This window comes from Hakea prostrata, chromosome 8, assembly GCF_041222555.1.
Source record: "Hakea prostrata isolate BN-2017 chromosome 8, UWA_Hpros_2, whole genome shotgun sequence".
In the NCBI taxonomy this organism is placed as follows: Eukaryota; Viridiplantae; Streptophyta; class Magnoliopsida; order Proteales; family Proteaceae; genus Hakea; species Hakea prostrata.
This window is the reverse complement of record NC_142607.1, coordinates 1,643,856-1,665,634: the sequence shown is the minus strand read 5'-3', so window position 1 is coordinate 1,665,634 and position 21,779 is coordinate 1,643,856. Positions and strand designations below refer to the sequence as shown.

At 39.4% G+C, this 21,779-nt stretch overlaps 3 protein-coding genes across 4 annotated transcripts; all 3 read left to right on the top strand.

The window, feature by feature from the left end:
* The first annotated feature begins 4,530 nt into the window (after positions 1 to 4,530).
* LOC149006180 (transcription elongation factor) lies at positions 4,531 to 5,939 on the top strand. Its single transcript, XM_089166459.1, has one exon. The coding sequence runs from the start codon at positions 4,881 to 4,883 to the stop codon at positions 5,514 to 5,516; it is 636 nt and encodes a 211-aa protein (XP_089022585.1). The 5' UTR covers positions 4,531 to 4,880; the 3' UTR covers positions 5,517 to 5,939.
* Positions 5,940 to 8,079: 2,140 nt separating this feature from the next.
* MCM2 (minichromosome maintenance (MCM2/3/5) family protein) lies at positions 8,080 to 15,474 on the top strand. 2 transcript variants are annotated; one of them, XM_089166458.1, is made up of 19 exons: positions 8,080 to 8,380; positions 8,693 to 8,986; positions 9,107 to 9,312; positions 9,395 to 9,573; positions 10,401 to 10,582; positions 10,698 to 10,887; positions 10,994 to 11,213; positions 11,317 to 11,524; positions 11,617 to 11,751; positions 11,841 to 12,032; positions 12,161 to 12,333; positions 12,411 to 12,599; positions 12,673 to 12,789; positions 12,970 to 13,054; positions 13,136 to 13,288; positions 13,375 to 13,500; positions 13,606 to 13,788; positions 13,977 to 14,138; positions 14,323 to 15,474. In XM_089166458.1, exons 2-19 carry the CDS (start codon positions 8,984 to 8,986, stop codon positions 14,437 to 14,439), a joined length of 2,820 nt encoding a protein of 939 aa, XP_089022584.1. In that variant the 5' UTR covers positions 8,080 to 8,380; positions 8,693 to 8,983; the 3' UTR covers positions 14,440 to 15,474. The 2 variants fall into 2 exon arrangements, with proteins under 2 accessions (XP_089022584.1, XP_089022583.1); XM_089166457.1 differs by lacking the exon at positions 8,080 to 8,380 and having other exon boundaries at positions 8,662 to 8,986.
* A 438-nt stretch (positions 15,475 to 15,912) lies between these two features.
* On the top strand, positions 15,913 to 20,869 carry LOC149006178 (calnexin homolog). Its single transcript, XM_089166002.1, has 7 exons — positions 15,913 to 16,121; positions 16,368 to 16,466; positions 16,583 to 16,652; positions 18,765 to 19,894; positions 19,988 to 20,059; positions 20,169 to 20,285; positions 20,405 to 20,869. The coding sequence occupies exons 2-7, from the start codon at positions 16,374 to 16,376 to the stop codon at positions 20,546 to 20,548; spliced, it is 1,626 nt and encodes a 541-aa protein (XP_089022128.1). The 5' UTR covers positions 15,913 to 16,121; positions 16,368 to 16,373; the 3' UTR covers positions 20,549 to 20,869.
* The last annotated feature ends 910 nt before the right edge of the window (positions 20,870 to 21,779 follow it).

Below are 21,779 nucleotides of genomic sequence, written 5' to 3'. Positions count from 1 at the left end.
TTGTAAATAGGTTCTTAACCTATCAATTTCTAAAATGTCATCTCTTGTAAGACAATATCACCAACATAATTAACAATAAAGTTCTTGTCTACATCAGAGATTTTAAATGATACAAAGTGATTACTCTCACAACGTGTCATCTCAAATTTTATCACAACAAAAGTGACACATCCAAATGATGCTCGAGGTGACTGCTTGAGAGCATATAATGATCTACAGATGTGACAAAACATACCCTTCTCCTCCTAAGTAACAAACCCAAGTGGTTGCTCTTTAGACACCTCTTCATGTAAATCTCCATGAATGAATACCTTATTCACATCTGACTGAAACAAAGACTATTGGTAAGTAGCAGTAAAGTCATATGGATGTAAGCTTGACAACAGGCAAAAAAGTATTTACATAATCCACTCATAAGCTTGAGCATATCCCTTTGCAACGAGACAAGTTTTTAGGCAAGCTAAATAACCATCAGGATTAACTTTCACATTTTATAAACATACTTATATCCTTTCCAACTCCATAAATATAATTATACCATGTCATATTCATATCATAAACATAAACATGTCATTTCACTTTCATGCATCACACATGTTTAACATTAAACTAATCATCATAGCATAAATTCATACATCGTATAGGTTTCAGCTACCCAGTTATATGTACAATTAGGGTAATAATTTACTTATCTGTTACTCGAGCATGTATTCTTTTCTTCTTGAGGGTTATTCACCTTTCGATCAGTACATTAAGTGACAAACTAGCAATTTTGCAACTCTTCTGTTTTTCTCTTCTCTTCTCTCTCTCTCTCATTACTTTCTCTTTACGTTAAGTAAAATCTCTCTCCTCTCGCCTAATTTTGTTTCTTCTTTTAATGACCTTTATTATTATAATATAATTTATCTCATGTAACTCACCCTTCACCTTCTTCTCCATGCGAAGGAGAGCGAGTGGGGCGGTGGGGAGGGGGGGAGTGGTGAGGTGTCAATCTCCCTTTTGATTTGTATTAATGAATTATATATATATATATATAATAGTTTGATTAATGGATATTTAGTCATGGGCCTTTACTTATGGGCTTGTGGGGCCACTTTAAAAATTATAGCTAATCATTTCAGCACTTTCAATTTAATCTAATTCCATTGTTATATGTGGGATTCACATCAAAACCCAGTTTTGAGTCTTATGACCCATTTAAAGAATTAAAATTCATTTATTCAATTACCCTTGACTCCCTTGATATTTTAGCTATGTGAGTGAGTCCCAGTGGGCCGGGCGGGGATGTCCCCATCATTCAATATTTCAATGTTGAGTTGGAATCATTCTTTACTGTTGTTATTTATTGCTTATAATCAATTTCTTTATAAAGAAATGGAATATATCATATCTTAAATATTATTAATTAATTCATACCTTAACCTCACTGGGATGCATCATGCATGACTTTCTCCTTGAAGGTATCTCGGATGGATTCACTTGCTAATTTAATCATCGATGATCTGTGGTTCCCCAGTTTCGTTAAAACTAGAAAATCAAATATTTTACATTAGAGTCTTAGACTGACTGAAAACTTGGGATATCGAATTGGGATGCTAGCTGCGTGTGTTTCAGATCTAGCCTCTTAATTAATTTGTGTTCGAGATCGATGCATTAAAGGAGCGGCTGGCAAGTGGTTATCCTAATTATGTTTCTCTCTCTCTCTCTCTCTCTCAGACAAACCAAATCATCATCTCTCACTCTCACTCTCACTCTCACTCTCACTCTCAAGATCGACGACTTCTTCTTTATGCGTTTCCACACTGGCTAACTAGCTCCTTGAGACCTCAACACAAATAGACAAGTTCATCTTCACTCGGCTTTTGGCGTTAGCTCTCCTTTATTCCTTCCCTCCCAAGTCCCATCCTTCTTTTCCAGCGATAATGAATTATTTATTTATAATAAAATAATAATATTACCAATTAGAGCTAGAGGATTAATAGCCACCTCCTTAAACTAAAAATAAAAAATAAAAAATAAAAAATAAAAAATAAAAACAAAAAACAAAAAACAAAAATAGCCACCCTCCACCTCGCGAGTTCACATCCTCTGCAGTCTTGAAATTCAGCGACTATCCATCGAACCTCAACATATGAGTGTAACTCTCTATTTTTTTTTTCAATCCTTAATTGTTAAGATGATCTAATTAGATTTTAAAACTAGATTAATCATTGTTGTTTCATTATAAACCAGATCAAACCCCATCATCATCCCTCTTTCACTAGTCTTTTTCTCCATCTTTGTTTTTGTCTTTTTGCTTTGCAGCTCACTTCTCTTTCAATTCGATAACTTCATCTATGGTGTTTTCCATGGCAATCTTAGTTTGAATTGAGTTGTGAAGATCAAGAGCAACGGGATTCATAGATTAACAAACCAAATGAGTCATTTGATTGGTCGTGCCTTCTACCCTAATCCCGTATAGTTGATCAAGAATGTAATTGACAGAACAACCTTCTCTTTCGCTTTCACCACCGTTCCTTAGGACTCCACGCTCAATGACCATGGCCTAGCTTAATTTTACCGTTTCTACCACCAAATACCTTGATGGTGCTCCCCATTTAGTATCTTAGCCTTCTCAATGTCACCGACATGGTTAGTTCGAGGTTTAATAGAATCCACGTGACATACATCCAACATGGGGCATCACAAGTACCGTTATGTCAATTTCATTAGCCTGGCAAAATCCTGTCACCCTCGGTCCATAATCTCACAAAATAGCAAAATTAACATAGAAAGTTAAGGGTTTTACCAACAACAACAACGACAACGACAAAATGGTGTGAAAGAAATAAAGCATTATTGGTGGATGTGTTTCTAGCACACTAGTAGTAGCCTTGTATGTAGAGACAGTAAGTCTAAGAAAGTCATGGATTTACTCCTTCGCCCCCTAGCACACAATTTTTCTTTCCCCTAAAACATACATGTGGCCTAGGTTTTCACTTGAAATTCGGTGAAGCCAACAAATGAGATATTACTAATCCTTTATACAAATGCTAGTTAAGTCTTTTCTACGGACAAGAAGATTTGTCATTATTGAAATATCACAAAAAGTGAGATTTGTAGAAGAGAATGCAAATATTAAATATTTATAATCAAAACGCCATGTCAACTTCTGAGGGAGACCCCCCCCCCACTTTGGAATTTGAAAAAAAAAAAAGAAGGAAGGAAGCTGCCTACCTATTTCCAAAACTTCCGTTGCTTGATACAAAAGAATATTGCATGCAGGTCTCATGCGGAATTTTTCCGTATGTACTCTAAAACATGAGGTTGGAGTATATCTTCCAATATGAATCCCTAGTTATCATGCATTTGGCAAAATGACAAACCAAATTCATTTACTTGGCCCCATAATCATGTGTGTTTGCTCGTGGCTGTTTTCATGTCATCTATCAATAAAGGGTATATAAAGGTATACACGTTTATTGGGTAGAGATGGAGTAAAGATGGAAGGTTACAAATCTACCCTTCACTTTATATCTAAAATAGATACACTCAATTCACAATTATAATGTTATATTATAAGAGAGGGGAGGGGATTTTTTTTTTTTTTTTTTTGGGGGGGGGGGGGGGGGGGGGTGTGTGGAGGACAAAAACGTACCACCAGGGTCTCTTATTGGGAAGATTGTTTCTACGAATGATATTCTTCTTAATTCGTCTTCGTCTTCTCAAAGTAAGAAAAGGAGGAGGCCAGGAGGGCATCATTGATTAATCCAGTCGATCGAGCACATAAAAACACGTCCACGTCACCACGTGTTATTGTATGTATGTATTGGGGTATTGAATCTAGCAACCATCTTTTTAGATTAGATATTAGATATTATATATTGGGTGAATGCATGAATGAAGACGCAAACGCAACTCACTCGCCAGTGCGAATACTTAATTTAGAATCAACCGCTAACATAACATAACACAACATTGGGGGCACGCATTTTAACGTTGAAAAAGCAGTTCCGCCCCCACTCACCTTTCTTTTCTTTTCTTTTCTTTTCTTTTCTTTTCTTTTCTCTTATGGCATGGCATGGCATGGCATGGCATGGCCTGTTTGGTGAAACCACTAAGACACAATTTAATTGCTCCAGAGAGAGAAAGCCAAAAAAAGCCCCTCTGACTGACCACACCCATGCCCAACCAGTTTCTGCCACGTACCCATAATGTAATATTATGTTATGTTACGTTAAGGGAGGGGAGGGGAGGGAGAGCTCGAGCTCGAGCTCCTTCTTTATCGCTCTGACCTTTATGGCTTTATCTCACTGTCACTGCTTTCCTTCCTTCCTTCCTTCCTTAGCCCCTACGTAGTCGTCTCTCTCTCTCTCTCTCTCTCTCTCTCTCTCTCTCTCTCTCGTGCCGAGATGAATGTAATCCCACTTTGAAAGCAAAGTTATTTAAAGAATTATTAGAAAAATAAAAAGACAACACGAAAGCCTGCTCCAACTCCTTTTTTCCTTTTTCTCTTCTCGCGCGCGCTATATAAACCCAGCGACCCTTCTGTATTATTTTCGTGCCAAACAAACAAACAAACAAACACTACTGCTTAATTGCTTGTTGCCTTCTGATCTCAACTCTCAAGCAAGTGATCCAACAACATCTATCCCCCATCCATCATCATCAGTTTCCGAATTACTACTACTGAACGCCGGTATATATATATATATACCAGCAGCTACGTACTACTAGTTACATATACTACTGTTTCATATGAATTAATTTCTCTATCTCCAACCTAGCTAGCTACCTAGTTCCTGTTACGTCTTGATTTCTTCTTTGTCTCGATCTTTGGTTCGATCTATCTTTTCCTTTACTTTAGTTCTCGATCGATCGATCGATCGACATCGACCAAGATGAAGAACAGAGCTTCTGTCTTCTTAAAGCAGCTCATCTCCGTATTGACCTCGGTGGTCAAGTCCAAATCCTTGGCTTTGAAGAACAAGACGAGTGCTATCAAGAGTCGTCTCATAATCTTGTCTCTTCTCAAGAATAAAAAGCTCTTCTTGTCTTCCATCACCCACAAGCTCCATGCTCTGGTTGCCCAACATGATCATCATAAGCTCAACGACGAGGAAACCAGCAATGCCGGCGCCATTGTGCTCCACCAGTACTCGCACTACTCCCACCACCCCACTTGCACCGAGTTGACTACGGCGGAGGAGAAGCAGCTGCAGCTGCAGCAGCGAGATCAGGGTGGAGATCATGAGAATTCCAAGGACGACGACGACGACGACGACGGTGAATACCCCGATTTGACGCACTCGTTGTTCGAATCGGAAGCTGAGGATGATCAGTTGGATCTGGGTGATCCCGGGGGATCGGTCATCGATCTGGTGAGAAACTGCAAGGGGGATGGAGAGAATTTCAAGCTCGAGGACGAGATTGATCAAGTGGCAGACTTGTTTATCAGACGATTCCATCGCCAGATGAAGATGCAGAAGCAGGAGTCCTTCAAAAGGTACCGAGAGATGCTCGAGAGAAGCGTCTAAAACTGAAACTGAAAACAACAAACCAACTGATCGATCAGTGACTACGTACGTACCAACTCGATCCAGTCGTCGACATATATATATTATATTATATCATCTTATGATGATTTTGAATTATTAATTGGGAGACGAGTACTGTCTGTTGTCTACTGCTATTTCTCCAAGTTTATTTATTAATTGGTTGCTACACTTACAGTAACTGGCCAGCTTCAGCCTCGGGGTACGTAGTACTGTGGTGTGGGTTGGGTTGGGTTGGGTTCCCCAATCCCCAGTGACCTGTAATTCCAACTTTAATTTGTTGCTACTCCTTCAATCATTAATTAGCATTTCCAAACAACTGTATAAGCTCCAAGCCTCATATTGTAATTCCAGTATATCTATAGATTAATTTTGCTGCACTTCAATAAAAATAAATTAATAAAAAATGCCACCTCTCTCTCTTTTTTTTTTTTTTTTTTTGGGGGGGGGGGGGGGGGGAGAGCCAGTGTTACATCCGGATGTAACTCGACTACTAATGGACCTACAAAGGAAAGGGCCAAGGGTTGATTAGTGCCGCCTCCGATGAGAAAGTCAATACTTTGCACGACGGGAGGAAGAATCTAAATACTTGCAGAGCCTAGAGAATAGCGATTAGCATGATAAGAATCTATTACCTTTGCCTTGTATGTTAAAGGCTTATATAATCTAATCTTTGTAGTTGGTAATCATCGGATACAATTAGCTAGCCCCTCTTTCTCAATGGTCTAATACATGCCAGGTAGATAGATTCTGTTTGGGTTATGAAATCCATATATGTGTCGTGCACAGGGACTTGTCCCAGTTGTTCATGGCTCTCCCATGTCAAGTCTCCAATAAGTATGGGTCTATTGCTTGGAACAACATTAGGACAATATTGCCTAACCTTGAGACCATGGTGTCTCAAAAGATTGGGAATGGTACTATATAGTATATACAACGTCGTTTTGGTTCGATCCATGGTCATCTATAGCGCAATGGGATAGGTTGGGAAATTTTGTGCCTAACTTTCTCCATAGGAACCTAACCCTTGCTGAAGTAGTTGAAAATTGGCATATGTTTGAGAACTCTTTGCAGGAAGTGCTCCCAATTAATATTGTCTCAATGATTCAGAATCTGCAAATTCACAAGAATCAAGATACTTGGGTTTCTAATTTATCATTGTCTTGTTAGTTTAATACCAAATTAGCCTACAAGGAGCTAACTTGAAGTGTTTCTACACCTTCAAATCCTTTTTTAGTTGCTTGGTGGAAAGTTTTTTGGAAACTTAACTTACACCCAAAATTTAATATGTTCTTTTGGAGGCTTGTTAATGTAAGAATACCAGTTAAGGAGCACTTGGTTAAGTGGGCCTAGACTAGTCCTGTATGTGTACTATGTGGCATCAGCAGCGAATCAACTTGGAATCTTTTTGCTGATTGTTCTTGGACTCGACGAGCTTGGGCTGCAGGACCATTAGGGATCCGAATGGACCGGATACCTCAAATGGAGTTTATAAATATGTCTTTATTTTTAGTCCCAATTGGATAAACCTCTTATATGCAGGTTTATGTCTATTTTCATAATTATTTGCTACAATATTTGGAAAGTAAAAAATGAGGTTGTATTTCAAAACACACAACCTAATTTTCTTGTTGCCATGAACTATCTTAATAAATTGATGAAAGATCTGAAATTACACCCCCCATAATGTAGGGGAAGCCCAACATCAGAGCCCCGACCATGTTCTAATTACCAATGTATTTGTAGGATGCCAGGATCTCTAGTGAGTTGTTGCTTAATAATGACACCATGTTAATGTGTGCAGGATCATTTAATTTTGAACACCGACAAACGAGATGCTGCTTGCGCCTAATAAACAAGGACACACAATGGATGGGTGTAGTAGGGATCTTTGACAAAGAAGAGGATGAAACTAGAGGAATTCTATGAGGACTAATTTAGGGACTAAGAACGGGCCAAAGTAAAGGCATTAAGATCACAACCATCTAGAGTAATTGCTCTTGACTGGAAGATTGGATACTAATTACTAGAAAAGCTTGGTCACTCTCAGCAGCAAAAAAATTGCTCAACCTTGCCTCACAAATTGACAATATCCAAATAACAGCATTTTAGAACCCCAATATATATCCAATGTTTGATACCCAATAGATTATTTCTCCCCATTAATATAGTCAACCTACAACCAAACGAAGCTAAAACAATATTGTGTTTTCCCGCTTTTTCTCCAACGTGCCACCTCACTATAAATTCCTGCTATGTTGGGCTCTACTTCATCTTCCCGCTTACGATTGAGAAGGGGAAACAAAAATTTTTAATGCCTGGTTTGTTTGGTTTGTAACGAACTGATCCCACGGTCCGAGTTAAAGCCATTAAACCGAGTTAGTACCACTTAAAAATGTTTTGTTGCCTGCCAATAATCTACGGTGAGAATTTAACCAAACATCAAAGATTTAATCCTGAACGTTCGCTGCTCAAAGCAGAATCCCTATTTTTTAACAAGTAAAACCTGAAAGCGGACTTTGGAAAAAAGGTTTCAGTTTGTTCGTTGTCAAACCAACCTGCAAAGTGAATAATGAAAGTGAAATCCCATCTTTCGTCTTTTGCCTTTGAAGAATAAGAAGAAAAAAAACGGAAAAAAAAAAGGTACTCTTCTTTGTTGCGAAATTTGTAAGGATGAAACCAAAATCGGAAGCATTGTTAGTAGCATTAGTGTAAACATCGCAGAGATAGTCGTCGGTGGGTTTGCAAATCAAAATTGCAAACAAGAAGTGGAGTGGATCTATGGATCATGGTGCATTGGCTCAGACATACTGGTGTACAGGATCGAGCTGGTTGGACTCATAGTGGTTGATCTTAGATCTTCTTGCTAGAGATTTTTTTTCTGAATTTCTCTTTTTCTTTTATATATTCTGCAACCCAAGCTGTTGTACAAAAAATCCCAGTGAAGCAATTTTTCTTGTGTCTCAAACCCTAAATGATGTTGTGTTTAAATCAAAGGGAAAAGATGGGATTTCACTCTTTTTTTTCTTCACTTCGCAGTTTGGCAACGAAGAAGATGAAGCCATTTTTTTTTTCAAAGTTGGGTTTTAGTTTTTTTTTTTTTTAGGGATTTTAAAAAGTAGGTATTTAATCTTAGCCTTCAGATCGGTATTGTCCAGGTGGCTATTTCTCAGAGCTCATTGGGCCGTGCCAGGAGATATTCTCTGGGGAGGAACCCAACCCTATAAAAGTGGACGATTTTGGCGCCAAAATTTCCCGCCAAGCAGCAGCGGCAGCACACAAAAAGCCTGGAACAAAATAGAAGCAAAAACCGTCTAATCCAGAAGTTGAGACCTAAGGCTTTGGTTACTGGTTCCGTAGAAGTTTGTGCATCGTTTTGTATCTCAGTACCTGAGCGCCGGCGATAATCCAAGATCTCTAAGGAGCGTTGTCTCACCTGCTTCGCTCAAATGGTAATCTAGTCCATGTTTGCCTCTTTTGGCATTTGTTAGTTTGCACTTGTTTCTTATTCCTCTCTATTTTCTTGGCCCTAACTTGGGGCAAACGACGTTTTTTTAATTGTGAATCGACAGGCGGATTCTGAAAACCCATCGACACCCGGTTCCCCAACTTCCGCCGGTTTCAGCACCGACCGGCTCCCTCCTAACACCAGCCGCACCTCTGAAACCTACTCAGATGATGATGAGGCTGCCGTTGATCCAGAGATCGTCAGGGACGAAGCCGAAGACGGCGACGGAGAAGAAGACGAAGGAGAGGATCTCTTCGAAAATTACATGGAGTTAGATTCGTTTCTTTTTCTCCATTTTCGACAATTTCTTATTAGTTAAATCTCTCCTTATTTCTCCTTTTTATGCTTTTAGGGACTATCGACCGATGGAAGAGTTGGATCAGTACGAATCAGGGGGACTTGATGATTCAATGGAGGACGAGAGGGACTTGGATCAGATCATGGAGGATAGGAGGGCGGCTGAGATTGAGCTCGATGCCAGAGATGGACCTAAGAGCAACAGGAAGCTCCCTCAGCTTCTGCACGATCAAGGTAAATGCTGTCCGAGGACTTGCAGACGTCAAATACTTGCGCTTTTGGTCGTGTTGTGTTACAACTTAGAACTGAACGAAAAGTTCCCTAACATCCTTCCTTGTTAAAAAGTAAAATGCTATGAATGTTGAGTAAAATGGTTTCCATGTCTTGCAACCAGACAGCAGCAGCCCACCCCCACAAAAGGAAGAGACCAAACATAGGCACATACACACAAAAATGCTTGTAACCTGCACAACTTTGTGCGTTTGGTCGGATCCTGAAAACTTCAGACCTTGATCTCATTCTTTTCCTGGACCAAAAAATGCTGCTCCTTGCCAAAATTGATGTTTTTGGAACTTAGTAAGGTCCTCTGTTTTAACTAGACTTCTTCCTTTTATTCGTCAAAGGGTAGGAATAATGACGGGGCACTAAAATGTTGTTCTGATGGAACATAGATCAGTCAGGGTAACACTCTGAGAAAACATTAGGGAAAGTGGATTCATTTTTTCCGTTAGAAGGTGCTCGCTCCGGTGCTTTCTTCAAGGGGGGTAAATGGTTAGTTCAACTGAAGACCCATCCAAACAGTATGAGTTTGCCCCAAGCTTTCGGGTTGTTTGCCTACATGTTATTGCCCCGTGGATTCTGCTTGACCGGAAGCTTTGGGCACCGGGCTTGCCCTTTTATTTTCTTTTCTGTTATTTATTTTGTGTGGATGATAATAACTAATTGGTTGAACGTATCATTCATCAAGTTTCTTGGAGCGTATGCTTTCTATTTTCACTGAATCTACAATTATAGTTGAAGTAGTTCTGTTAGAATTGAGTCTTTGAATGGTTGTGTATCAGATACAGACGAAGATGGTAACTACAGGCCTTCTAAAAGGTCTAGGGCTGATTTCAGGCCGCCAAGAGTACCAAGAAGCTATGATGATGCTGATGGAATGCAGAGCTCCCCAGGAAGATCACAGCGAGGACATTCTAAAGATGATGTTCCAATCACTGATCAGACGGATGATGAGCCCTACGAGGTCTTTGTTTATCGCTAGCACGAAACTTTCATTTTCATTGTACCATTCAAGATGTGCAACTTAGGATCACCTGATGTGTATTATGTCCGTCGTTTTTTACTGTGCCCAACTATAGGATGAAGATGATGATGATGGAGAGTTTGAGATGTACCGTGTCCAAGGAACTCTAAGAGAGTGGGTTACCAGAGATGAAGTGCGCCGGTTCATTGCCAAGAAATTTAAGGAGTTCTTGCTAAAGTATGTGAGCCCCAAGAATGAGCCAGGGGATCTGGAATATGTGCGGCTGATAAATGAGATGGTCTTAGGTGAAACATTCTACTTTTGGCTTTCTACACATTAATCAAGGCATATTTCATCACCGGCATATAACCCTGTTTGTGCTTTTATTCACCATTGTCCTCCTATATGTAGCTGATGGGTGTAGCCTGGAGATTGACTATAAGCAATTCATATACATTCATCCCAACATTGCCATCTGGCTGGCTGATGCTCCCCAGTCTGTCTTGGAGGTCATGGAAGATGTCGCCAGGAATGTTGTATTTGATCTACACCCTAATTACAAGAATATTCATCAGAAGATCTATGTCCGGATAACCAACTTACCAGTATATGACCAGATACGCAACATAAGGTGATGTTGGGAGATCTCTGCAAGACCATATATACTTGAATTCCTTTATCCATTCCTCAAATTAACTCATCCTGTTTTTTATTTTGTCCTTGGTGCACTTCAGGCAGATCCATTTGAATACCATGATTCGTATTGGAGGAGTTGTAACCCGACGAACTGGGGTTTTCCCCCAGTTGCAGCAGGTTAAATATGATTGCAACAAATGTGGTGCAGTTCTTGGGCCATTCTTCCAGAACTCATATTCCGAAGTCAAGGTGGGATCTTGTCCTGAATGCCAATCCAAAGGTCCATTCACTGTTAACATCGAACAGGTGAGTAATGAGTTTCCTTTGAGCTTTTTCATATGGCTGAATACGAACTGTTTAAGTAAGTAGCCAATTTTGTCTTTCCATGCTTAATGCAGACAATCTACAGGAACTATCAAAAACTCACCCTTCAAGAAAGCCCTGGAATCGTCCCTGCTGGTCGACTTCCAAGATACAAGGAAGTGATTCTCTTGAATGATCTAATTGACTGTGCACGTCCTGGGGAAGAAATTGTATGGAACTCTTACTCTGACTTATACTTCATGCTACTAGTTTTGAGTGTACATCAGCTTATTCATCCAGACTTCACAATATCTTGCAGGAGGTCACAGGCATATACACGAACAACTTTGACTTATCTTTAAACACAAAAAATGGGTTTCCTGTTTTTGCCACTGTGGTTGAAGCAAACTATGTCACCAAAAAGCAAGACCTTTTTTCAGCTTATAAACTCACCCAAGAAGACAAAGAAGAGATTGAAAAGTTGGCCAAGGACCCTAGGATTGGAGAAAGGGTTTGTTATTGACTTCCTTTCTATCTGCTTTATCTGCCAATTTCTTGGTGTGAACTTTCTAGAATTCTTTTAGGGAAAGGTGTATCACTATTGCTCTGCTCATATATTGGTTAATGCTAAATGATTAGATTGTCAAGTCTATTGCACCTTCTATCTATGGCCACGAGGACATAAAAACAGCAATTGCTCTGGCAATGTTTGGAGGTCAGGAGAAGAATGTTGAAGGGAAACATCGGTTGCGAGGAGACATAAATGTACTCCTCCTAGGAGACCCAGGAACGGCCAAGTCACAGTTCCTCAAGTATGAGCATCCTGGCTTTGTCTCAACTAGTTTATGCTAATAATCTCTCAGCTAACCCTTAAAGTTATTCTTCTAAGGTACGTAGAAAAGACGGGGCAGAGGGCTGTGTATACAACTGGAAAAGGAGCTTCTGCTGTTGGACTAACAGCTGCTGTGCACAAGGACCCTGTCACACGAGAGTGGACCCTTGAAGGAGGAGCCCTTGTCCTAGCTGATAGAGGGATCTGTCTTATTGATGAATTTGACAAGATGAACGATCAGGATAGGTAAGGATTCTAAATATTTTCTTGTTTTTCTAATGTTTTATGTATTGAGCACACAATTTTCCTCCTTGATCAGAGTGAGTATCCATGAAGCAATGGAACAGCAAAGCATTAGCATATCAAAGGCTGGGATTGTCACTTCTCTACAGGCTCGTTGCTCTGTTATAGCTGCTGCAAATCCAGTTGGAGGAAGGTATGAAAGTATCCACTCGATTCAATCATGACGAGATTATATGCTTTAGTTGGCAATGGAACATTTTCATATAATTGGGGGATGAATTTAGTCAATTATCTATAGTGATGAGTCCCTTCTCTATCCCTGTTTTCTTAAGTTTTCTTTTTACCACTTAAATTACTTATCGTCTCGTTCTAGGTATGACTCTTCAAAGAACTTTTCACAAAATGTTGAGTTGACAGATCCAATTGTCTCACGTTTTGATATCCTTTGTGTTGTAAAGGTGATCTTTTATCCCATCCATGAACTTGTTTCATCAGTTTCTCATGTCCAAGAACTGCTTTTAACAAATGACGAAATGCAGGATGTGGTTGATCCAGCCACTGATAAAATGCTTGCCGAATTTGTTGTTGATAGCCACTTTAAGTCACAGCCCAAGGGAGCTAACATGGATGAGAAGTCTGTTAGCAATTCAGTAGAAGATCCCCCAGTCTCTCAAAGGCCTGTTGATCCTGAGGTATCAATCTCAAGCTCTTACATTGTCTCTTGGTCTATTTGATTTTGTGGACTAAACCTAAAGTGGTTTGTGAAATCTCAAATCAGATACTCTCTCAAGATATGCTGAAGAAGTATATTACTTATGCCAAGTTGCATGTGTTTCCAAGATTGCATGATGCTGATTTGGACAAGTTAATGCATGTTTATGCTGAACTACGTAGAGAATCTTCGGTATGGTTAGACAAGTATTTTCCAGTTTATCATAAATCATGTGTATTTTTGCTTCAATTTCTTTATGATTAAGGTTACTTTGGTACTCTTATATGTTATATCCAGCATGGACAAGGTGTCCCCATAGCAGTAAGGCACATAGAATCAATGATACGGATGTCTGAAGCACATGCAAGAATGCACCTCAGACAGCATGTGACGCAAGATGATGTAGATATGGCAATACGGGTGCTACTTGATTCCTTCATTTCAACACAGAAGTTTGGTGTTCAGAAAGCTCTCCAAAAGGTTAAATTGATTTCATATATTTACCTTATCATTTTTTTGGGGATGGTGGTTTATTGGTTATTGCTTAGCAGATCAAGATAGATCAGCAACATCTCCAGTTTTTAGCTTCATTACAAGTTTCAACATCCTACTGTCAGCTTTTTCCTGGCAATAAATAAATTAACATGAAAATTCAAATGTTGTTACAGAGCTTTAGAAAGTACATGACATTCAAAAGGGAGTACAATGACTTTCTCCTCTATCTTCTCCGTGGGCTCGTGAAAGATGCATTGTATCTGGAAGAACTGATGTCTGGGTCCGCTGCAGGGCTTGACCAGGTTGAGGTTAAGGTGGAAGAGCTGCGGAACAAGGTAAGAGTAGAAGAAGTTGTATAATACACGGATGGTTGGATGCGGCAGACCTTGTTTATGTTTTTGTTCAGGACCTTAGTTTTCAATAGGTTTGGATGAAGTTCGGAAGTTCATAAATGAATTGGTTGCAGGAAAACTTTTCCTCTTATTGCTCATGGAGTTTGTTGTATACTTGTTGGTGCAGGCGGAGGATTATGAAATCTATGATTTGAAGCCCTTTTTCTCCAGCACACAATTCTCAGGATCCAACTTTGAGTTGGATGAAGAGCAAAAGATAATAAGACACCGGCTTACAAGATGATCAGGGACATGATTTAGACGTACAAGTTTTGAATGGAATGGAAGATTGGTGAGTTTAATGGGATGCTGCTTCTTCCAATAAGCTTAATAAAGTGACGCTTGTTGGATGAAGCTCAGAAAAACAAGGGGTGCCCCCATGTTTCTCAAGTTGATGGGCGATGAGTGTATACAGTTCGCTGTTAAAGAAGAGATTTTGCATCGTTGTGTAACTTAAGTTTAATTAGATGTAATGATTAATGAGTAAGGCGTAGCTGTAACTTAACCTCTTTGTTGTTGCATACTGTGGTGACCATTGCATGAATGCGGCGGGTTCATCCCCCGTTAGTCTCCTCACTGCAAATAAGTGGGATCCTCTTTCTGAAATCTGACAAGTAAACCTAACAGGTTGGATCCCATGTATTTGTGGTGGAAAGACAATGCCCTCAAGGGAAGATGATCCCATGTAATTTGTGGTTGTATAGCTGCTGTCTGAGGTGCAGGTTCTCCCTGGGGAAATGAGCCACACTCTGATCCCGCACGGGGGACCTGGCCTTTAATTTTCTAAATTTGTGCCTAATCCTGGCTTAACCAATGCTAGCTACTAACCCTCCCTCTGAATTACAAATTAGAACCCCCACAAAGTAAACCTAAAACCGAGGTTTGGGCAATTGTCTAAAAGTCGTCAATCCCACCTGGTCCCCATCCTTCTCTGGTTATTTGTACAAGAATGTAGTTTCACCTTTGTGCATGTATTGTAGATTTGATTGTGGAAAACAGAGGAATTGAAGCTGGGATGAATTTTTTTTTGCGTGAGCATCGCAACTCCATTTGTCGAGATCATCATCTCATACTCAAAACCCAAGAGGCGATTTTGTATGAAAGGAATTTTGAGTGAGCATCGCAACCATATAAATTTAGTTGTCTGACAAAGGTGGCAGTTGATGATGAGCTCTTGCGAACGAAGAAAAAAAGAAAAACAATGGAAATGAGGTTTCATGAGGTTTTGTAAAGACGTAAAAGGATTGAGGATTTTTTTTTTTTATGAATCTCTTGGCTTTTTATTTTTTAAATAAACATAAAAATAATTTATATATCCATTAATACACCATTTCAAACGACAGACAAATTAATAAGTACATCAATACGGGTTGGTTTCAAAATTGAGTAGAGCAACAATGTAGGCTTAATATATGAGAAAAATTCTTTATTTTCAATTATATGTTCGAATAAATATATTAATTATTGGGTAATTAATAGCGTATTTAATAATTATATGATTCACTCGCACCTTGTAGTGCTGCCTAGATTATCTATCTGTCCATCTTACATGCACGTATCGACGTATCGTGTAGAATGTGGTTCAGTATTTGTCAGGCAGCGGGGCAGAGTCTCTCTACACCGAAAAGATAACGTGGCTCTAATCGACTGGTTCATTTCACGTGGCATCCGACATGATTGGTTTAAACAGCTCGATGTAGTTGAGTGATTAGTTAGTCAGTCTAGTAGTCGTCGAGGTCGAGGTCGAGGTCGAGGTCGGTTCGTTCAAACAGAACGGATCTCATCGGCTTCTCGAAGGTGGTATTCGTCTGTCCGTCTCCTTTAAAATCTACCAGGAACAAACTCTCCAAGGCTCTCTTAGATCGTGAGATACCAAAGCAAAGCAAAGCATAGCAATCCTCCAGAACTCGGGAGCTTCGACATCGAGTAAGTTTTGTCATCTCTTTCATCCCTAAAGGTTATGGAGAGCCTTTACATCCTCCGTTTTCCGACTGAAATTGTCCCCTCACAACTCTCACTGTCCCACTGAAATTGTGCTTTTCTTGTCTTCTTTTCGAGATCTATTACGTCTAGGTCGATCCATTTTCTTTTTCTGATCGCGGATCTCGAGACTAGGGTTCACGATTGGAAGTCTAACTTTGCTTTGACTGTTTTTCCCCAACTGTATTGTAGGGCTATATGATCCTTCTGATGGAACGAAAACGGATTTCTCTTCAATTGTTTTTGCTCTTGGTCATTTCTGTTACTTCGCAGCTTCGCGCTTCGGACGTGGTGGGTAAAGCTGGAGATAATTGCTTTCTATCCCCATACCCTCCACCCCCCCCCCCCGGGCAAAAAAAAAGTTCACCAGCTTAAATATTGATTGTGAGCTTTTGTCTTTGGCGTAGCTGTTTTATGAGCCGTTCGACGAGACATACGAGGGGAAGTGGATCGTTTCTGAGAAAGATGGCTATACAGGTGATCCCCGGCAGAACCCTTTTAATTCTTGCGCTATCCTTAGTTTCCGAATTGCAAGTCGTTTTGGTCTCATTGTAAACAATACATTCCAGTAATTTCTATGCGTACATGATACTTGGTACAGCAACTCTGAAAGGAAAAAAAAAAAAAGAAAAAGGACAGCTTTTGATTTTTCTTAAGGGTGCTTGGTTTAAGAATGGGGTAGTTCAGTTGGCGAGGGCCGCACCTCACCGTTATGAGGTCCCCATTTTCAACTCCCCTTGGTGCCTACCTGAGAAAATGACGAGGGATGAGAATTGTGTTCGGACATTGGAGTATTCATGCAGTTGTTAGTGGCCTTGGTGCTTCTCTTATTTTATGTTGTAGAACATAGACGAAACTGGATTATCACTGGTAATTCATTGCAACATGTCCGTTTGCTTGCTATTGATTGGTACCTGGTTTGGGGTTTGTCCTTACGATTCCATATCTCTTGTTACCCAAGAGATATGGGTAACAAGTGATATGGGGTTCGTCCATACGATGCCATTTGTACGCAATACATTCCTTTGTTTTTATGGTTTACATTTTGGTTTATTGGTCTATAGTGTTCTGCATCTCACCTCTGAACTATTTGCATTTCTTTTCCCTTTTATAACGATGATGATAAATAGATTAGCCCCTTTCGGTTAGTTGGTTTCCTCTTATTTTTCCTAAACTCCCAAATTTCATTTTGTATATCTCCAGTTGCATAGTAAATTTAGACAAGATAGATTAGTGAATGAACACATAAGACGTAAGTTAATTATGTGTTCATTATGTGATAAGTCGAGAGAATTAGTTTTAGGTGGTTTGAATATGTACCTTAAAGTCCTTTGAATGTGTTCAATACATGATAAGTTGAGAGAATCATTGTAGGCCATGGACATGTACTACTAAAGTCATCTGAATGCTTGGTTAGGGCAAGCAACATGATTTGATAGAAGGAGCAAAAGGAGCAAGGAATAGACCTATTATTGTTCTAAAGGGGAATGTTGTGAAAAGAGATGCATAGGATTGGGTCAATAATAAGGTTGGCTTTCAGTAAAATTTGATTGAAAAAAAGGATTGTTCTAGTCAACTTCATTTGGTGGGGATGATGAATCATAGCATTGTACTTGGGCTTCTGCATTTCTTATTGCCTTCTCGGAGTCAAATTACTTTGAGGGGGTGGGTGATTTTTGAGCGGTCACATTGGTTTGTTTGCTCACATTGTGGATGGTCATTCTGGTTCATATTTTCCACCCTACAACATATCTGTTGGTGTATTGAATCCATCAAAATGGACTAAAAAAAAGAAAATGTTGGTATTCTCACTTCAGTCAATAGTCAGTATCTTCACTTTTAGGGCACGGGGTGGATTAAAATTTTATTAATGGGAATCATAGTTTCATACTTCTAGAGGTTGTGAACCGACTAGGGTTTGTCCTTGCATCCTCCGTTTTTTTTTTTTTTTTTCAAACAATTTCTGCTGAGTGTCTAATCAGGTGAGAACTACATGTTAATATGCAGATGTGGCTGTATTTTTTCATTTTTATGAGACACTGCCTAGTCTGTTTGATCTCTAGGGGAACATAGCTCAGGATAGTCATTATTAAATTTCATTTTCTACACAAAGGATTGCTGAATGTTCATGTATATTATGTAGCCTACCATGAGTAACATTCAAGATGGTCACTGTAGAATTTCATTTGCTGTTTCTTGTGAGGCTAGATAGACCTGTTGGTTCTAATATAAATCTGATATATTGACCTGTTATCTTTTAAGAAAATTATGATTTTCCATTATTTGTTGTAAACTTTATGATTGTAGATAATGTATTCATGTTTTGAATTCCATATCGTTTTCCTCTGGGACATGTGGAATATTGTCATTTTTTTTTTCTTCTTGCGACATCCTCGAGGTGAATCCTTCTTGCAGAATATCTGTGAAATGGAACTGCTTGTTCTGATCTTAATTATACTAACTGCATTTTGTCTTTTTCCTGGGTTTTCTCATTTTTGGTCTTTCATGACATCAACTTGGACAATTATGGCCTATGAGAACTGTTTTGCTGGCTTTCCCTATTCAAAGTTCATGTTTGTTTGGCTGTAGGTGTATGGAAGCATGCAAAGAGTGAAGGGCATGATGATTATGGACTTCTTGTGAGTGAGAAAGCAAGAAAGTACGCAATAGTGAAGGAGCTTGAAAAACCTGTTGACCTTAAGGATGGTACTGTCGTGCTCCAATTTGAGACTCGCCTTCAGAATGGGCTTGAATGTGGAGGTGCATACTTGAAGTATCTTCGATCCCAGGATGCTGGATGGAAAGCTGAGGAGTTTGACAATGATTCTCCCTATTCCATTATGTTTGGACCTGATAAGTGTGGTTCGACCAACAAGGTGCATTTCATCTTCAAGCACAAGAACCCCAGTAGTGGGGATTACATCGAACACCATGTAAAGTCCCCTCCATCTGTCCCTTCTGATAAACTCACCCATGTTTACACTGCCATTCTGAAACCTGATAACGAATTGAGAATTCTTATCGATGGGGAGGAGAAGAAGAAGGCTAATTTTCTGTCAGCTGAAGATTTTGAACCACCACTCATCCCTGCCAAGACTATTCCTGACCCTGATGATAAGAAACCTGAGGAGTGGGATGAAAGGGCCAAAATCCCAGACCCAAATGCTGTAAAGCCAGATGACTGGGATGAGGAGGCACCCATGGAAATTGAAGATGAGGATGCTGTAAAGCCTGAAGGATGGCTGGATGATGAGCCTGATGAGATAGATGATCCAGAAGCTACAAAACCAGAAGATTGGGACGATGAAGAGGATGGTGAGTGGGAGGCTCCAAAGACTGATAACCCAAAGTGTGAGGCGGCACCTGGTTGTGGGGAGTGGAAAAGACCAATGAAGACGAACCCTGCCTACAAAGGAAAATGGCATGCCCCACTCATTGACAACCCAGATTACAAGGGTATTTGGAAGCCACAACAGATCCCAAACCCTAATTATTTTGAGCTTGACAGACCTGATTTTGAGCCTGTTGCCGCTGTTGGCATTGAGATCTGGACAATGCAAGATGGGGTTTTGTTTGACAACATTTTGATTGCCAGTGATGAGAATGTTGCAGATGCATATAGGGAGAAGACATGGAAGCTGAAGTTTGAAGCTGAGAAAGAGAAGCTGAAGGCTGAGGAAGCCGCTGCGGGTCTTTCAGATGGGTTATTAGGCTTTCAGGTAATGTTTCTTCCCACCTGTTTGTGCTTCACTCTATTGATTTGTTTGTGTGTGTTGTGTGTAGCTAACAATCACTGTGATTAAATTTTGCAGAAGAAGATTTTTGACCTCCTTTATAGGGTAGCCGATATCCCCTTCTTGGATGCATATAAGCTAAAAATACTTGTAAGTTATTGGGGTTCTTCTTCCCCTCTTTTTTTCTTTTTTTCTCGGCATCTGATTGCTTCGATCAAACGTAGACAAGGTTTTATAACATGGGTTATTTGTCGTGCAGGATCTCATTGAAAAGGGAGAGAAACAACCTAACCTTACAATAGGCATTCTCGTCTCTGTTTTGCTGGTTACTTTGACTGTTATCTTTAGGTTTCTCTTTGGAAAGAAGAAACCAGCTGTAGGTGTTCGATAAACTTATTATTTGCATTCTGAAATGTGTGACGGTGCTTGTTTGGCCCCCAACTTCCAAATATTTGAACCGTCTAAAATTGTTCAGCATTTTCCGTGGTTCTGCAGGTTGAGGTAAGAACTGAGACCAAAAGTAGTGACACTGCTGCTGATGCTACAGGAGATCAAAGCAGCAGTGCAGAAAGGGAAGCAGAGGATGAGAAGGAAGACACTGCTGCTCCTCGCAGGAGAGCTACCAGACGTGAAACTTGAGGACATGCTGATTGTAGTAATAGAGACTTTGGAAGATTTTTAAGGCGTCCACGGTTAAACCATATGCAAAAATCTTTGATAGAATGGCCCTCTTCCCCCATCCATGAATTTTTGAGTGTTAGGGCATATGGTACATTTAGTGCTGATTGTACATGAGACGTTTCCATGGTTTCCGGTTGTCAATTTATTTGGTGATTTAGAATTTTCTGTCGTGACTAATGAAATTTGATGGGAAAATTATCCTCTAATTTGGTTTTTATTTTGATTTTTGAAAAGGGTATTACATAATATAACATGAGGGTATTGCTTTGCTTCACCAAGAGATTTGAATTTTGACCTCCTCTTCAAAAGTGTTTGATGTTTCCTTACCGACTGAGAGCCACTTATGGGGTTTTGGGGTTTTTTCCCCCCCCAATTTTTTATCTTTCGATGTTCCAGAACACGTCTCCTGCTTATTCAAGATCAAACTATTTGTTAATCTTCTAAATTATGGAAATGGATTTGATTTAGAAATTTTAATTTGGAGATTATTTAGGATTAAAGGACATCGTTAGATCTTGAATAGCTTGATCCAATCTCCCGAGATTTGAGCTTCTGATTTTTACGCATTAAATGCCAGCACTTATGCTGGGTTCAAATAGGATTTGGGCCGATGGCAACTTCTCAGGTAGAATGTTTTGCCTTTTCTGACAACAATTCGCTCTGACATTATCATATTGTTGGTATCTAATTATAAGAATTTTTCATCTGTTTGAAAGTGTTTGATATCTATTTTCAGTTTTATTTTTATTTAAAAGAATAAAAAAATTCCCAAAATTTATAGTAGACAAAAAATAAATTATGGGTGAAAATTTCATTCTACTCATTTATGCGTTGGTTCACTTAAAATTTTTGAGTTACCATAAGAGTAAAATGGTCAATATGTAATCTTTATGAATATCATATTCTCCCTTTTTCTCACTCCTCACGTTTAAACCTAATGTAAGAACGGATAATTCAGTAGACTTCTCAACTTTTCAATAGATTCATCATTCTAGGAGGAATCATAAGCCCTACATTTTTTCATTGGTCAAGGTTTGGATCTATTTGCATCTCTTTTTCTTTTCCATTTCTCACATCCCTTTCCGTTTTAATATGTTCGTCTCTTTTTCTTTTCCATTTCTCACATCCTTTTCCGTTTTAATATGTTCGTTGTTAATTAGATAGTTTGACATTTTAACGTTTCCTTTAC

Bases quoted from the DNA above. Each gene is read 5' to 3' on its own strand.
- LOC149006180 (XM_089166459.1), top strand. From the start codon at position 4,881: ATGAAGAACAGAGCTTCTGTCTTCTTAAAGCAGCTCATCTCCGTATTG.
- LOC149006178 (XM_089166002.1), top strand. From the start codon at position 16,374: ATGATCCTTCTGATGGAACGAAAACGGATTTCTCTTCAATTGTTTTTG. The intron at 16,467-16,582 runs GTGGGTAAAGCT...TCTTTGGCGTAG, and splicing joins AGCTTCGCGCTTCGGACGTG to CTGTTTTATGAGCCGTTCGA. The intron at 20,286-20,404 runs GTAGGTGTTCGA...GTGGTTCTGCAG, and splicing joins TTGGAAAGAAGAAACCAGCT to GTTGAGGTAAGAACTGAGAC.
- MCM2 (XM_089166458.1), top strand. The intron at 12,600-12,672 runs GTAAGGATTCTA...CTCCTTGATCAG, and splicing joins AAGATGAACGATCAGGATAG to AGTGAGTATCCATGAAGCAA. The intron at 14,139-14,322 runs GTAAGAGTAGAA...TTGTTGGTGCAG, and splicing joins TGGAAGAGCTGCGGAACAAG to GCGGAGGATTATGAAATCTA.